The 19,310-nt window shown below is 34.1% G+C and overlaps 1 protein-coding gene across 1 annotated transcript in view; it reads right to left on the reverse strand.

Moving 5' to 3' along the window:
* Positions 1 to 13,652, reverse strand: part of LOC143910723 (uncharacterized) — a 59,863-nt gene extending 46,211 nt beyond the window's left edge. Inside the window, exon 1 of the mRNA XM_077429314.1 lies at positions 13,459 to 13,652. Coding sequence (XP_077285440.1) covers positions 13,459 to 13,478 — 20 coding nt within the window. The 5' untranslated portion in view covers positions 13,479 to 13,652. The remainder of the gene's footprint in view (positions 1 to 13,458) is intronic.
* Positions 13,653 to 19,310: the final 5,658 nt, after the last annotated feature.

Genomic DNA, 19,310 nt, shown 5'->3' on the forward strand with positions numbered 1-19,310 from the left:
ATACTGGAAAAAACCGTGAGATTTTCGCATTGATTGCCTGCGTAATGGACAAAAACACCCACTAAAATTCATTCAAAACTATCCTCAAAACTTAACTACCACCGGATCTTTAAATAAAGCAGATGGTCTACATAAATCAGTGACCTATGTACATATGTATGATTTAAAAATTAGTCAAATTCAAAACTTCCAAACAAAGATATAGGCAATTATTATTAGAAATGTGTGATTGTAAAATAATATTAGATATAAATAATGATGTCATCCTACAAAATCAAATCCAAATAATGCATGAAAATTTGATTTGCACTGACATGAATAGGTCGTAACTTCTGAATACAGCTAGAAATAATTATAGACGAGTGTGAGCCAACGATAATGATTCACTTTCTTGGTATTATTGCATGCGGCGAAAATCCACCCCCAAGTTCATTTATAGCCGTCGGACACAAGGGTCGGTCGTTGAATGGCGAATAGTAATGCACATACCCCGGGTTAATAAAGTGAGCAAAAATGCAACCCCCTAAACTGCCAGCCGAAGTCCGACCGACCACCCTTAAATATTTGATACGCGAGACAGAGGGCAACCGCGAATCGATATGGCAACCGGCCACTAAAACTAACTACCCTCTCTATTAGCACATAGTTATGTGTTTTATTGCTTTTTTGTGCGCGTCAACGAATTAGCATCGAATTTTAGCATCGGAGCTGACAGAGAGGTTGATGGACTTGTTTTCATGTGGTATTTTCTCGTCGAAGCTTCTCCCGTTGGTTCTATTCTGGTGAGATTCATGTCAGTAAAATGGTACATCGACTCAATACTCGATATATAATAGTGAATGTTATTTGTTGAAACATATGTACATACGTACACGTGGATACATATGTGCATACGTATGTGAAAATTTAACAAAATTTTAAACATTGAAAATATTTTTCGGAAAAAGGAACCAACGTACATACGTATGTATGTATGTAGGTACATGACTAATATTTAAGTCGGAACAATTCCACGAAACTTTTTTATACAATGAAAATAAATTTAACCGCCATTTGTATTGTTAACAATCAAAAATTAAATCACTATCGCTTCAACGATAACAGAGAAGACATAAAAGTGCATTTGATGCACACGAATGCACACCTCACCTACACACTTCATTATTTTACGCATCCGTGATCGCGTGCGTAAATGCGCACGTATATATGTATGTATTATGTACAGTGGTGTAGTGCTAAATAAAAAAGTACCAGGTCGGTGTTTAATTTTTACGAAGCCCCCCACCCCCGCTTTTTTCGTTACTTAAAAAATATGTATCCTAATATTGGTAGTACAAAATATTTATAAAAAATCAACTGCTAATTAACTTGAAAAGTCAATTAAATTGGTCTGAATAAGCTTTATTATTTTTTGCAGTATAATTTGATATGCAGTTTTGAAAATTTTGTTAGACGATTTCATTTCGGCATCATTCGAAGTGTCTATAATTTTTTCAAATTGTTGTTGGGCTGTTTTTAAAATATTTTCTGCACTCTAATGAGCATTTGAGTGAGGATACAGTTGTAGTCACCAAATTTTAAAACGGGAGTCTGCTCACAATTTTTGGTATACAAAATTTTATATGAAATATAAGCAAAAATATTTTTTAATTGTACTCGAAAAACAATTTTTATATCATAGTACCAGGGCGGCGACCTGGCTCAAAAAGAAGTACCAGGGCGGTGACCCGGCCCGACCTGGCCCTACTACACCACTGATTATGTATATGTATATAAAAAATGTACGTAATTTTTCATTTTATTTTCTTAAGTGTATCAAATCGTAAGCATCTACATACTTCAACTTATTCAATAAAATTTAAAAACTTATACTTAAAAAACACAAATATTTACTGTCACTTTTACATTACTTTCATTTGTTAACAAAAACTAACATTTACATACGAACAAATGTTATATAGCACTACCTCGTAGGAACACCTCAAAAATTCCAATTAGCGTTACAAATTGATTAATAGCCGAATGATAAATTTAAGATCAGGTCGGCACAAAATTAGCAAATTATTAATCGTGCTCTAAATTAAAAACGTACTTTTACGACCAAGCGTACATGTGATTGATTACCTTTTCAATGAATACTATGCATATTTTTTTGCAAACGTTCATTTAATTTTTTACAATGTACATAATTGATGTACCTCCCTATTGAACAGGTCCTATTCTAATCAAAATTTATTTTTTATAAATCAAAACTATTTGATTTATTTATTTAAAGTTTGGACCATTGTAGCATTACAGGAATTTCTAATGCGACACAATGGTCAAAAATATAACAGAAAAGAAAAGAAACAAAATAATAACTAAAGAAATTAGACATAACAAAAACAAAACATATATATATATATATATATATATATATATATATATATATATATATATATATATATATATATATACACACATATGTATACACAAACAAATAATAATAATAATAATTACAAATTATAAAAAACTACAATGAAGGGAATGTCTTATAAAAGAAAAAAGAGAAAGAAAAATAAATATAAACATATAAAATATATGGGTCTACGTGACGAGACAGAATGTTAAATGACAGAAAACGCAAATATAGGAAGGCAAAGATCGAAAATCGAAAGATCTTATGTCAAAAGATAAAAAAAATTGTGCATGGTAAACGGTACATACTCACTTAATTTGCGCGAGCAGGATACAACAGGAACAAGAGAAACATGCTTTTCCTCCCATATTCTGCGCGCGCACATTAATACGGGAGGAAAAGTCTGTTCCTCTTGTTCCTGTTGTATCCTGCTCGCGCAAATTAAGTGAGTATGTACGTGAGTATGTACCGTTTACCATGCACCATTTATTTTTGATCTTTCGACTTAAGATCTTTCGATTTTCGATCTTTGCCTTCCGATATTTGCTTTTTCTGTCATTTAACATTCTGTCTCGTCACGGAAACCGAAAATATATATATTTATAAAAACGAAATTCGATCATTTTTAAGTGTATATAATCTTTAAATGAAACGGCTTAAAAAATATAATCAAATTGAATAAACACTTAAGTACATCAACATACTTCACAATAATGAAAGTCGTTTAAATAAATGAAAGAAAGATGATTGGTCACGTTCTTAATGAATAAAAAATGCACAAAATGCAGCGGATGCAATTTAAATGTATACAGTTGAGCTGTAATAATACCCATCAATACACAATACGCTGTCGAGAGTGAAAAAAAAACATAAAATTAGCCGCAAAATAACATCCAGCTAAACTTGAGCCCTCGCTAATCACAAAACCGGGCATTTTTAAAATTACAGATAAATATCAACACGCTGTCGGCCGATCGCACGCAACGCGTGAATCAGTAATTTAGAGATTTCATCAATCGAAAATAGATCGCGTTATTTTTTTTTTTCATCTTAAGACACGTCTTATCGGCGTCAAAATAATTTCATTAGTCAACGAATGGATCGATCGCCAAATTTGAATGACCGGTTCGACCGGATGCCGAATTTACAACCGGTGCAACCATTTGGATATCAGAACCGGAAAGCGTATAGATAAGACGCGACAGATTTCTGCTTCCATCTTTATATAAAGGTACATATGTATGTAAATTCTGCGAGTTATTTCCGAAACGGAACAAAATTATTACGAAACTTGAATTCACAAGTACTTTACAACTGAATTTACTTTTAAAGTTCCATACATTTGGTTTGAAATCGACTAGTCGATACAACTGTAGAAGTATTTAATTATACGATTATGAGCTACATATGTACATATATCACGGCAATATCTTAAGAAAAAAATAATGATTTATGACAAATGCTTTTCCAATGTAACGCGAATCGTATATGTATAATAAAATTTCTGAAATAATAATTATTATTAACTGTGTATGAATGAACGGTAGCGCTAACGTTCGAGCTGAACAATTTCATTAATATATAGACGAATAATAATAAATAATAAACAGAAAAAACGTTGGAAAACAACAAATGTACAGTGCGAGCCGAATTAACATATAAACGACCGTTCTTCGTTGCAAGAATCCGTTAAGCTTTTAAGAGTCGCGCAGAACGGCCCGTTGAAAAAGGAAAATGTGTCAAAAACTCGACGATGAGATCGGAAAATATAATAACGGTTGTGCCCTGTGCATCATTGCATTGATGCAGTACACTTAATGCCATAAAACGACCAAATATATATATATTACAATTAAGACATTCAGCGATTTCAACACCACCGTTCTGCAGAGACTCGTATTATGTGCATTAATTGATAAAACTTTAATTCATTGAATGCTGATGTGATAAAAAGCTCGTTTGATCGAAGGAATTTCACCGTTGAAAGTCGATTGAGAAATAATCCGAGTATTCGAAATACTCCATACTAAATAAATTTAATCTTTCCGCCCTCCCATTCGTCTTCATTGAATAAATAAAAATGAAAAGTGATCTGTTGAGGATTTATTAAATTAAATTTGCTTGGAAATCGAAGCTACATTTTAGGATGAATTTAAAAACCATTTTAAAGAAGAAAAAAATGAATTGGTTCAATACAAAATTGAGTGAATAGATAAAATCTTCGAATTCCTAAAAAAATATTCTGTAATCCGATTTTCAACTGATTTATTGATGTGTTTTTGGGTGATCTGTCAAATCCGTACACAAAAATTCCGCACCGACAAAGTCGCGCAACACAATGCCGAGCCAACATAGTGGCGCAGGACCAAAGTGAATTCCTATATATTATATTTTATATTCAATAAAAATGTAAACGTACTCTTTTTTTTTATTTTTGTTTTGCGCATTATTGACGGGGTTGTTCAGCGCGGCATTGCTATTCGTGGCTTTTTCGGGGTGCCGTGTTTTTGGAATGATCTTATTCTAGAGATCACCTAACAATTATTTTATTATAAACCCTTAATAACTTTTAAATAAATAGTTTAATTTCAAAATGACAATGCTATTTAAATGATGGCCGTTTGTATTCCTGAAAAAAAGGAATCAGGCGCGTCACGAAGCGATTCTCAAGAAGAAACAAATAAATTTATGGCACTTTCACAGATATTTAACACACTTGTACAATAGTATTTCGATATCAATACCTCTATGCATCATAAGTGATCCATGAATCTTGAATTGACTAACGAACATTCTAGTCCTAGCTCGTGTTTACTATTGTAGAAAAATATCTATTTAATGAAGAGTTAACCATAGTGGAATAAATGATTTCAAATTCCGTTATTGATTTAATTTTGTAAATACGTGATTTTGAAATCGCATTATATTCAAACAATTTAGTTAAAATAAGAAAGTAGGGTGAAGAAAGAGACAAGGAATAAGGAGAGCAAGTACATACATAGGTAATTGAATAGCCTCAGGGTTCACACAGATATGTATAATAATACGTTCCTCAGATGCAACCCAAGTACTCTAATTGATCGATCAATAAGAGAGTTTCGCGGCAATTTGCACCTTTCTCGTTATCATGCACAAGACTTACAATTTACAAAATTGGAACAATCTCGCGCGCTAATGTCACCCGGCAGTGTCATCGAACTCTCAATTAAACGTTTTAATACGCGTAAAACTGGTTACACCTTATATTATACTAGTCAACCTGTCATTTTTAAAGCAACCGATACATCAAACTGTTTTTCAATCCACACTTCGATTGATTCTACATATATGTACATATATATGTACTTTCACAGCGAAAGCTAAAATAATATATGAAACTACATAGAAAACGTGTACTTACATACATATATGTATCTACTTTCCTGCTGCAAAATAATTTATGTTAAAATGTAATGAAAAACAATATGCTAAATCTAGTTGGAAGGTATTTGAATACAAAATAAGCCATCAAAAGGTTTAGAGCACTTCCAAACCGGTAGTAAACTTAGTCGATAATATCGATTGAATTTATATTTTAAAGAATTATGATGCGTATGTGGTATTTTAACCTCGACGTGAGTTTATCAACTTTTTCGACTAAGTGTCATTCTAAGAAAGCTCTCAGATTTGCAACGATGGATGGCAGATCTACTGAGCCGATTTGGCCATTCTTCGAAGACTTCTTTGGTCATTTAGTCAAAGACCAGATCTCGTTCGCTTTGACGTGCAACATCTCATTTTTATTGAAGCTTCTGTATTATACAATCGAGAATTGACTATGATAGCCGACTTGACATTTGTAATCGAATCATCTAAATTGTACCTAGACTTTTGAATTATCGATTGAAAAGATTATATTGTCAGACGACCAGTGCCGTAGCGAGGCTATGGCAAATAGGCGAGTGCCAAGGGCGCTCGATGCGAAGGGCGCCGAAGGCGTCCCTTGCCTAATTTATTAAAATTTTATTAATAAAACATGTAAAATTTAAGATGAATTCTATGTGTTTTTGAAATATCCATTTGTATATACATACGTACATTTTATGTTTCAATGGCGCATTTTGTTCGAGGCGCGTTATAATGTTTTACTTTTGAATTCTGAGAAATTGATCCAACGACAGGAAACGAATAATGGTATGAAGACACTGCTTCCGAAAACACATAAAGACTGGATACGGTTTACTACGTTTTATGTCCAATTCGTTTCAAATTTCGTATTGACAGTGTTGGTGTAAATATCGATGGTGTACATATTTTTAACATTACGTTTTTGAATTTCAGTGCATGCACACCAAGTTTTATCGTCATAGATGTTTTCATTATATTAATTATTTTTATCATTCTATATTAATTGGAAAAAATAAATTTCCTTTTGTAAGTTGCGAGTTGAAAAACACGAAATCAAGCCCATGGTTCTTTTCATATACGTTGATGAGTAATAATAAAATAAAAATTAATATTCAAATATCGGGATAACAATTACGTGTTGTCTTTGGTATTTATTGTAATATAAAATTGTGTATTCATTTAAAATTATCGTGTTTGAATAATAAATTAATGTAATAATATCATTGATAATATTATAATGCAATTAAATGCATTCAACGAATTTTATTTTTTAACTGGTGAGGGCTTATTGACTTTATCTGAACAAAATTTAGAAAAAAAAGGGATAACACTTTCACAAAAATACTTTGATATTTTTTACATTGTTATTTTAAATATACTGGGTAGATGGGATTTACAAGAATCCTATCCCAACACTGAATTAGCAATACGCATATTCATCACAATGCCTACGACATTGGCTTCGGCAGAAAGGAGTTTGAGTAAATTAAAAATAATTAAAAATTATTTGAGATCAACCAGCGGTCAAGAGCGATTATCAAATCTAAGTATATTATTAATAGAAAGTGAATTAGCAAGTAATATAAATTTCGATAATATAATAACAGATTTTGTTAACGCCAAAGCATCGAAAATGCGACTGTAGTATTTTGTATCTTTAAAGATTGATAGTTACGTTGTTAATAGTTTAATAGGTTCCTGATCTAGACAAATTTATTTGAAACAAACATCAATAAAAATTAAAATAAATTGTGCTTTAAGTGCAATGATTCCTTTTATAATATGATATTCGTCTGAGACGACCAATAAAACTAACCGTAAAATATTTTTGTTAAATGTAAAGTAATTACTATATGTATCAAGATTGAAATAAAATGAGGGACACGAGCGATTTTATAATATCAACATATGTACGTACATCCTGTCTGTTGATTTTTCAATTAATAAAATAAAAAATAAAATAAAATAAAAATAATATATGTATATATATGTAGACTAACTTACTTTGAAGTAATCAGGCAAATTAATTAAGCAATTATTTTTTTTATAACTATTCGATATTTTTGATAACTTTTGGTTTATGACAACTTCAAAACGGAATACGTGGGTGAAAAGTATGACTAGGGTAGTTGATATAGTAGAGAGAGTAGATAAATTGAAATGGCATTGGGCAGGTCACATAGTTAGAAGAATTGACAAAAGAAGTGGTACCCAAGAGAATTTTAAATGGTAAAAGGGAGTCCGCAAAAAAGATGGCCACACGAAATTAGGAAAATGTGAGGTGAGATGGATGAGAGTTACGCAATACAGAAACGAATGGAAGTGAGGGGCTGATGATGATATACAACACATACCTGTATACATACCTCACTCAAATTAAACAAAAAAAAAAGTATTTCAAAACAAATCGTCTTTCTGTCAAATCTTTCCTCATAAACATATGAGCCGTTATAATTGAAATTGTATAAGTCCGCTTTTCTTCATTTCGAGAAATATCTCGCAAAATATTAAATATTATTTTTTGCGTTAAACAATATTTAAAAAAATACGTTTATTCTGCTTTTCCGAGATTCTGGATATTGAATTAAAAGAAGTGGTAACAATTTAAGAATGAAGTCAAACAGAAATGTTTAAGTGATTTTGGAACTGAAAATTGGACATTTTCAAATATAACGGTTCAGTATGTACACACATACAGTAAATATCTATGCATATATGTACAAAAAGTATAATAGGTATAATGCTCGCTGTTTAATAGCATAATACTAATTTGTAAATAGAGATTTTCCTAACATGAAATTATTAAACTTTGGTTTTAATTTAAACTACTGATCCCATAAAATGTGTGTCAAAAGTCGAGTCAAAGGTTTACGATCAACCAACAAGTATTGTGCTTAGAATATTATAATATTATTATGTATGTATGTACATACATATGTGCCTATATTATGGTGCACGACGCAATCCGTTTTTCGATTCCGGTTTACGACTCAATTTTAAAATCGAACGATTTAAACTCTTGCCAATTGCCACCGACCATCCCGTTAAGTGCAGATTCCATTCTCGCTTTAAAGGGAGATTCTCAGATGATCGAAGTTACGTAGCTGAACACTATGACGTTGGACAAACACGTTGGTCAACTAAAGCCTTGAAGTTTAGCGACTGACTAACTGTACACCCTGCGAGAGTTAACCGCACCAGATGGTGGACAAGTAACCCGAAGAAAAAGCGCCAATAAATAGGCAAAGTGATTGAATTGAAAATATTTGTATGCCGTGACACAAATAGCATTTTCGGCGAGGAAGTGGAAAAAATCACCTGCTTAGTATATTTGGTGTAACAGTGCAAGAACGATGGAATGGTGTCGTGCGGAAACGGTAAGATTGATCATTCGGATAATGTAAAATTAATGAACGATATCCGATAGATGTGCGACTATTTGACCCGATTATTATTGTTTAAATTGTCAAAACATTGTGTATATACATATTTAGCTATCATTTTAAATTATATTACTTCTTATATAACACATCCGAGAAGTCTGATATCATTTTATATGCAACTGAAAAAAAAATTTGGTCCTACCTTAAGTTGATAAGTTTGACTTTGGAATTGATTATATGATTGGATCAATAAAAGCAACGATTGGAGTAAAATATTCGAATGAAATGGTATGAGAATATAAATATGTATTGTAAAACGAATGAATACGTAAACAAATCTGCTATGCATTCACAATCTATACTATCGCTTTCAGTGGTCTAATTCGCATTCATGATTTTAGAATATAATAAATTTTGATTGAAGAAATGTGAACGTGGAACGTCATTCACTTATACTATCACGTAGTGAACGTCATACTATCACGTAGTCTACAAGCTTCATTATTAACCCCTTTGCATACGAAAGTAGTCTCCCATACCATAACATCGAGATAACATCTCGATTTAATGAGTTCGCTTTCGAGTTGACACGAATGAAAAAAAATTACAAACATGAACATCCTATCCCACGTTCAATTTACAGATCTGATAGAAAGCAACCGATTTGCAAACTGTGCAAAAAAAAAGCTAAGTAAACTAGTGTCAAGTCGTTAAGGCGTAATGTAATGGTCGACCATATGCTCAAACATTTGAACTCGCCTTTGACTGATTAACCCAATTCACATAAGCAGAGTTTTTAGTCAGTGCCTCCAAGTCAAACAAAGCTATCAAAGATTTTTTCAAATATGTCAGTCAAAAATGACGGGCCATTTTAAGTATACCTATGTCCATATAATTTTTCTCACACGAGCGTACCCGAGCTCTCGTATTCAAAATTTAAATACGCAGAGGTGAAAGAGGAAAATTCTTTTGGATATCGTCAAAGGGACGAGATTCCTGTCCCTTTTACAACGCACATCCTGTGATTCATTCAAGGAAAATTATACAAACGAAGCGTAATTGTGGGGTTAATCCTCCCATTACTCTAATTGGATATATGGAGACAGCCCACTGTCTTAATCCTTTGTTGGGTTCGACACAAACAATATTCTTTGTTGAAAAAAAGTATTAGCAATAACACAACATCTTTGAAGTCTTTAAATGGCAATGTGAAATTAGTATGATTAAAAACAATTTCAATTAACTCTGAATAAATCAATTTAGATTTATGACAAGTCGCATGCAATCATATCCAAATCAATCTTTTATTGTGATATTTTTGAAAAAATATACTTTTGCATATGTACCTAAAATTAAAATGACTCAAATACTCAACCCCCCCTCTCATTGGCCCTGAGTATAGTTAGGTATTGGCGTTAATGTTAGCCTCGGATATTCCATCTATACACACATATATAAGCAGGACATTTTCTAGGATTGCACTGCACTGAGATGGAACCAATATGATAATTTTATTTTCATAAAAAGTATTTCAATATGGAATACCAATATTAACTTAGAAAATTAAAATAAACCAGCAGCATAGCGAGAGGTTCCCGGGTTCAAGCCCTGGGTTGACCTCGATTGAAGAGAATTTATTCGGAGTATTTCTGCAGTAGTGCTGGTCAGACTCGGATATGTGTGAATCCAAGTCGATCGTTTCCTATCAGAGTTTGTCAATTTATTCATTGTTGAAACGGTTCTTCATCAAATTAGCAAAACTATCCTAGCTACTATTTGTCACCACTGTTTGAATATGATTTCAATTTTATAATCTACTAGTGGTTTTACCCGACTTCGCTCGGTATTTGTAATATAAACAGCTTAAACATGGCAAAACAATCTAATAGTAAACAATTATTTGTTTTTTTACAAGCCTCTTATTATTATTAAATTTATTTGAATCGAAAAAAATAATAATATTCAACGATAACAATATCGTCGTCATAGAAACTTTGATTTGTTTTCAATATAACCCACCCAAACCTTACATAGGTGCATACAAAGTGCCTTTCGACATTTATATATGCGCAATTTTAATATCATATGTGTCACTCAGGGGTAAAACCGTAATGGCATCATGGTAAAATATAAATTCCAAAAAAAATATAAATTCAACAATCATCTACGTACATATATATGTACATACATACAACCATTTGCATATAATATACCGTACTTGTAATTAAGCTATACAATGGCAATACTAATACATATGTATAATGTATCATATATCTAATATATAATTTCGAAAGAGACTTTGTATGTATTGTTGGTTCGTAAATCCGTGACGTCATCGAACAAATGATTCGATTTTTTCGAATCAAAAGGAACCGCCTTCGCGCCGGGGGCGAAGACCCAGGGGGCGCATCCACGGGGGGGGCGCAGCCGCGAGGGCGCAGGCGCCGGATTCTGATATACATACATATAATTTTTTATACTTACTATATATGTTTTTTTGATCGTGACAGTCAATTTAATAAAAAAAAAAATGAGTATTCAAATAAATTTATATAAAATAAAACTATTCAAATAAATTTAATAAAATGTTTACTATTAGATTAGTCACGCGGTTTATATTACAAATACCGAGCGAAGCTGGGTAATACAGCTAGTATACAATAATATATATGTATAATATATATCAAGTTCAAACTTTCAGCTATCAATACACACATCAACTTCAGGCATATTAGCAGACGAAGGTTTCAAATCGGCTAGAAAAATTGAGCTTTCAAATCTACACTTACTATCGTATTTTTTGGTCATTGACATAAAAGCGTTCACCGAGAACCGGTTCATCGGAACAATGCAAAGGGCTGAGAAAATAAAACACATATTTGGAGGAGCTTGACCGGTGGTATGGCAGGTCTGACTTATTACCATTCCCGATCGAATACAATACGAGACACCTGATTCGACGTTCCAACACTAATGTATTACACAAATAAAATGCAATTTTTTTTCCGACCACTCTGTGTGAATTTATATGCACTAATTGCACTCGCACAATCCGAACGAATAAAATAATCGTTGAAAATTATTCAACCGATGCACCGAAAGCGCCGCCATCAATTTACACGAGTGAACGATTTCGCGTAATTGTTATGTCTGCATGTCCGCTCGAATTTATTCCGGGGTGTTAGTTTTTCGATGTTCAAACTGTTGCATGTATATACATATCTATATATTCTCAAGTATGTAGAGGATTTCATGAGTAGAAATTGATGGCGGAATTGTAAGTTGAGCTTGTAGAAAATACGAGTTTTAAGCGAAATATGTGCGTCTGTCTCAAGTAACATGTAAGGGGAATCCAATAAAGTATGTGTAGACGTGTGAATTGTCTCGAAGAAGAACAATGTACGAATGTATGTATGTATAACCGGAAATAGTCCGACAATATATGAGCCATTATATTCGAAAGTGGCATAAGTCCACTTTTCTTCATTTCGAGAAATATTTCATGAAACATTAAATATAATGTTACGCGTTTTACAATATTTAAAAATACTGTTGGCCTTTTGTACGTTTATTCTGCTTTTCCGAGATTCTGGACATATCGAATTAAAACAGTGCAATGAAAGTGGAAATGAAAATTGGACTTCCGCCACTTTCAAATATAACGGCTCATATGCACGTACATATACTATATATGAAGACGATTGTGCATACGTGCTTTTAATGATTTGTCGACGTATTGTTAAATATAAAACAGAAAAAACAGTCACGGGTTTGTGTTATAAAATGGATGTGAATTTTCATACATACGATAAATTTTTATGATACGTTCATTTATACGGAAAACTAGTATTATTTTTTATGCGATTTGATCGACGTCTTTTGAAATTTTAACAGCCTTTTTAGCAGTACGAATTATAATTTAATGAAAAATTAACAGCTATGAATAAACACATACAAAATTGAATTCGAAGAAAATCATACATAAGAAAAATTATTTTTGATTACATAAGATTAATGATGATGACACATTTATGATAATTTCAATAGCTATTAAATACAAATCAACCGAATTAATTATTTTTAAATGAAAAAAGATATAGATATCATCCAATAATGTTCTACAAAAAAAAATGTACTTTTGAACAATTGATATCAACAAGTTTTGAATATATACAAATGTAGCAAAATATTGAGTAATAGATGATCGATTTATCCATTCTATCTAATAATAACAATTCACGTTTTATTTTCACTTTATATAACTAATAAAAAATAAAGTAAAAATCTCACCTTAATAAGCTATTGACCATCGTGATCCAAGGTCACAGATCGTTCGGGGAGAAACTTGAACAATTTGAAGAATTCACGCGAGACTTCGAATTTCGAAATTGGCGCGTTCGCGAGTCCCAATAACAGTTTCACGTCTTTGGAAGAAAACAGATCAGTACGCGTCTGTTCTGACCCACGCTGGCGAGTCGAGTGATGGCAGTCGCGAGTGTTCAACAGTAGAAATCGACACCAGCACCCACCAGGGGTAGGCAACATATGATGAGTGCGCCAACCCCTACATGACTATGTGATTTTTGATGCTACATATGTATAATAATTAGAAATGCTGACATGAGTAGTTTAATTCGACCTCATAAAACTTCAACTTATTAAATATTATCAATTTATAAAAGTTTATTATGGTCAGTTCCTTTTCAATCCATCTTTATTTTGTTGAAGAATCCGGTTCACCTTTATTTTAATTGGATGTATATGATCTGAATATGAAAAGACTATCTTAAACTTTTATGAAATTTATACTGCATATAATAGTGAGCAATGGGCTTCGGGAATTGAGCCGGTTCGGAATTTCAAAATGTATAGTGGACCAGATGAAAAAAAGTCTTATTGGAATCCAGTTTGAACAAATTAGTACATTTGTAATAATTTTGCATAAGGAATTTATACCTAATGTGTACATCCAAAACGGCGAATTTTGGAATTTGGAAACTGCTTAAGTTTGGAATAGACGTTCTGTATCATGGAAATCCGTAAAAAAATAATATAAAAATTATTTGGCCCATTTAAGTTTGCGAAAATCGTGATTTTTTCTGATTTTCGAACGTTTTTTCTTATTTAAATACCGCTTTATAACTTTAATCCGAGATTCAAGACTTTCGAAATCAAAATTTATAAAACACATCATACATTTTATTTTTTTTTAATAAAATTGGCATTGCTGAAAACAAACCATAAACGATTTGTGTATAGGTTTTTGAGCTCTTTTTCTTATTATGCTGTACATTAACATTAGATTAATATAATACTATGATTACTAACCAAATTAAATTAAATTGTAAAATAGAAAATGATCAGTAGATCAGTAGTTATTAAAATAGATATAAAATGTATTGTGAACATAATTTCGTAATAATAAAAAGCATTTAAAAATCAAAAATCAAAATCAAATTTGTGTATACAAAAAAAACAGGTAGCAAATGCACATTCAAAGGATCGGCAAAATCGTCACGTCGACAGTAAAAAAGAGAAAGTTTTTTTCTAAAATAAAAAAAATAATCATTCTCCAGTCCTGGGAATCAAAAAAATCCAAAACTTCAGAATCCATAATATGTATTATTCGGATTGCTAAATTTTTAACCATGATAAGCTATTGAAGATCGCCTTATGTAGAACTAGAAAATTTAAACAAAATACACTATGGAAAAAAAGCTAAACCGAATCATGACTAATTTGAATAAATAAAAATAATTATAATATTTTTTTTGATGAATAATAAATAAAATTAATTAAAATTTTTCATCTAATCTATAATTTGGAAAGAGACTTTGTATGTATGTAAATATCCTTGGTCTTCGTCGTTTTCGTCGTTTTCGTCGTCGTCGTCCGTAGATCGGTGACGTCATCGAACACGTGATTCGATTTTTTTTTTTTCGATCCATGGGCGCCGATTTGTTTTTTTCGTTTCAATGGATTCACCCCCGCGGGGGCGCAAGGCGAGTAGCTTCATGGGGCCCCGCCAGGGGCGCCACAAGGGGCGCAGCCCCGTGGGGCCCCAGCCTCATGGGGCGCAGCCCCATGGGGCTCAAAAGGGGGCGCCACAAGGGGCGCAGTCCCATGGGGCTCAAAAGGGGGCGCCACGAGGGGCGCAGCCCCGTGGGGCCCCGGGGGGGCCCAGCCTCATGGGGCTCAAAAGGGGGCGCCACAAGGGGCGCAGCCCCGTGGGGCCCCGAAGGGGGCCCGGGGGGCCCAGCCTCATGGGGCGCAGCCCCATGGGGCTCAAAAGGGGGCGCCACGAGGGGCGCAGCCCCGTGGGGCCCCGGGGGGGCCCAGCCTCATGGGGCGCAGCCCCATGGGGCTCAAAAGGGGGCGCCACGAGGGGCGCAGCCCCGTGGGGCCCCGGGGGGGCCCAGCCTCATGGGGCGCAGCCTCATGGGGCGCAGCCCCATGGGGCTCAAAAGGGGGCGCCACATGGGGCGCAGCCCCGTGGGGCACCGAAGGGGGCCCGGGGGGCCCAGCCTCATGGGGCGCAGCCCCATGGGGCTCAAAAGGGGGCGCCACAAGGGGCGCAGCCCCGTGGGGCCCCGAATGGGGGCCCGGGGGGCCCAGCCTCATGGGGCGCAGCCCCATGGGGCTCAAAAGGGGGCGCCACAAGGGGCGCAGCCCCGTGGGGCCCCGAAGGGGGCCCGGGGGGCCCAGCCTCATGGGGCGCAAGCCCTAATAGGCATTAACTAAGGGGGGCGAAGCCCTAGACGGCAATTAATCATGGGGGCGCGGAGGGGCGAAGCCCTAAAAGACAACTGATCATGGGGGCGAAGCCTTAGACGGCATTTAATCATGGGGGCGCGGAGGGGCGAAGCCCTAAAAGGCATTAACTAAGGGGGGCGAAGCCCTAAACGGCAATTAATCTTGGGGGCGCGGGGGGCGAAGCCCTAAAAGGCATTAACTAAGGGGGGCGAAGCCCTAGACGGCATTTAATCATGGGGGTGCGGAGGGGCGATGCCCTAAAAGGCATTAACTAAGGGGGGCGAAGCCCGAAACGGCAATTAATCTTGGGGGCGCGGGGGGCGAAGCCCTAAAAGGCATTAACTAAGGGGGGCGAAGCCCTAGACGGCTTTGAATCATGGGGGCGCGGAGGGGCGAAGCCCTAAAAGGCAACTGATCATGGGGGCGAAGCCTTAGACGGCATTTAATCATGGGGGCGCGGAGGGGCGAAGCCCTAAAAGGCATTAACTAAGGGGGGCGAAGCCCTAAACGGCAATTAATCTTGGGGGCGCGGGGGGCGAAGCCCTAAAAGACATTAACTAGGGGGGGCGAAGCCCTAGACGGCATTTAATCATGGGGGTGCGGAGGGGCGAAGCCCTAAAAGGCATTAACTAAGGGGGGCGAAGCCCTAGACGGCTTTGAATCATGGGGGCGCGGAGGGGCGAAGCCCTAAAAGGCAACTGATCATGGGGGCGAAGCCCTAAACGGCAATTGCTCATGGGGCGTGGAGGGGCGAAGCCCTAGAAGGCAAAGGCTCAGGGGGGTGCCGAGGGCGAAGCCCTAGAAGGCAAAAAAAAAAATGATTTTTTTTTTTGATTTTTTTAAATTTTTTTTTTGATTTTTTTTTTTATTTTTTTTTTGATTTTTTTTTTTATTTTTTTTTAATTTTTTTTTTATTTTTTTTTTTTAATTTTTTAATTTTTTTTTTTTTTTAATTAAATTAGCTTAGTCATGTTTAAGCGGTTTATATTATAAACACTGAGCGAAGCCGGGTAATACAGCTAGTAATCAATATAATGAGTTCATTACTGAACCAAAAACATGTATGGTAAAGAAAAATCTCCTATAACAGATACAAAATAATTTAAGAGATCTGCAAAATTATATTATTAAAGTTTGGGTCTAATGCACATAAAATAATAATCAGAAGATAAAAATATATAGTTCTTAATTTGAAATGAAAAAGTTTAGTATGTAGGTACATATCACACAAAAAAATCAGCTAATCAAACCATCTCAAACGCATTGCGGCGAGTCCAGATCCAAATTAAATCCACTTATGCTTATCCATTAAGAGAAATACAATTTAAATTAAAGTACAACGATTAAACGCGTGCGCAATTGTATGTACTAATCGCTAACTTTACATTTGAAAGTAGAACGCTACAAATTAAAAATTTAGCGAATTAGAAACTGCTGACATCTAAAAAAGGCATAATTTAATTGCGAATCCCGCCAACTTAATTACAAATTCAAAGATATAATCACAGCGACGAATTGGTTTTTTTGTTTACTTTTTTTTTCTCAAATACACATGTGTATATCATGTGTTAAAATCTACCGACGGTATCAGCGACATTTCAGCAAAAAAAATGGTTATACATCCGCACCAAAATACTCATACTTAGTAAGTTGATGGATAATAGTACCGGTCTAATTTTAATAAAGCGCACACAATAACGGTTAATTGGACACACAAAAAACAAATAGCTTTTCACGAGTCCGTATAATCAATTTTTAATTATTGTAAAAAATAATCTCGGCCAAAGGTTGTACGTCCCTTTCATTATACCGTCCGTCTGAAGAAGTATGCGGTAAGATAATGAGATTCACACGAATTTTGGATTCAAAATTCCACGAGATCGAACATTCAAGTATATTGAATGCGATGAAAAGCGATCTGTACAGATTCGATCGAATAATTGAGTGTGATCCACACGTGCCCCGAATGATCATTTCGGTCAAATTCGAATGAAATAAATAAAGCAAAGCAACAAATAATGTGTATAATGAAGCTACGAAAGATCCATCTTGAAAAATAATATGTATATTGTAGTACGTGGTGTCTGGATTGGCAATTGAAGTCGATTGAATTATAGCTTATGAGAGCTTTTAATACTTTAAAGGCTGTCATTACTTTTGAAAATATAATCCATCTATTCACATCTATCAAATTTTGAAAACAAAATGTTGTGAAGAATGGTGAATTTTAACTTTATTTTATATTTAATATTACAGAATAGATTGAAATTTTGTATAAATTAGTTCGACTCGCCAAAGCTTTACATTTAAGCGAACTTTTCACACACAGAAACTGCATAAACATTTATAAATTGAACGAAATGAATTCTTATTTAAGTGAACGTCTCATAATTATAAGCTTTAACTAGTAGTATGTGAATATTTTTAGTATGTACTCGATTAAGATATATTTGATCGAGTTTCAAATTTATCTAGAATTAATATCATAATTAACTTTTGATAAGATTTCGATATAATATAGTCAATATTTTTAATATTATATCATCTTACCAAATTCTCAACATACAAGTCTAGAAAGCTCTTGAAGCACTCCATGTTCGATCCATGCTAATCATTAATGCTGCTGGTCATACTTGGATATTTGTGACTCTAAGTCGATCGTTTTCTATCAGAGTTTGCCAATTTATCTGATTTCATAGTTGAAACGGTTCCTCCATCAAATTGGCAAAAACCATCCTACCCACTATATCACCACTATCTAAATTTGATTTATGAACAAGTTTAAATCCATAGATGTCTCTATATTAATTAATAGCTCATCTCGAAATTCAGTGATATGTAATAAAAAATGCTGCAATGCTTGTAATTGGCCATGAAAGCGCATTACCTGTTAGGCCTTCCTGATATACATCTATGTAAAATAAAAATAAAATGTATACATAATTCACATAATAGCATTGTTTTCAGTTTTTTTGGTTTATACTTTACCATGATACCACTACTGGTTTTACCCCTGAGCGACACCTATTTATATAATATAAAATATAAATTTGTACTTTATAAATTATATATATACATATGTATATATATATATATATATATATATATATATATATATATATATATATATATATATATATATATATATATATACATATATATATATATATATATATATATATATATATATATATATATATATATATATATATATATATATATATATGTACATATATATATACATATGTACATACATACATTTATATAGATTATAAAATTTGAATCATATACAAATAGTGGGGACAAATAGTAGGTAGGATGATTTGGCAAAGAGGAACCGTTTCAACAATTAAATCGGATCAATTGGCAAACTGATAGGAAACGATCGA

Source organism: Arctopsyche grandis, chromosome 4 (assembly GCF_051622035.1).
Source record: "Arctopsyche grandis isolate Sample6627 chromosome 4, ASM5162203v2, whole genome shotgun sequence".
In the NCBI taxonomy this organism is placed as follows: domain Eukaryota; kingdom Metazoa; phylum Arthropoda; class Insecta; order Trichoptera; family Hydropsychidae; genus Arctopsyche; species Arctopsyche grandis.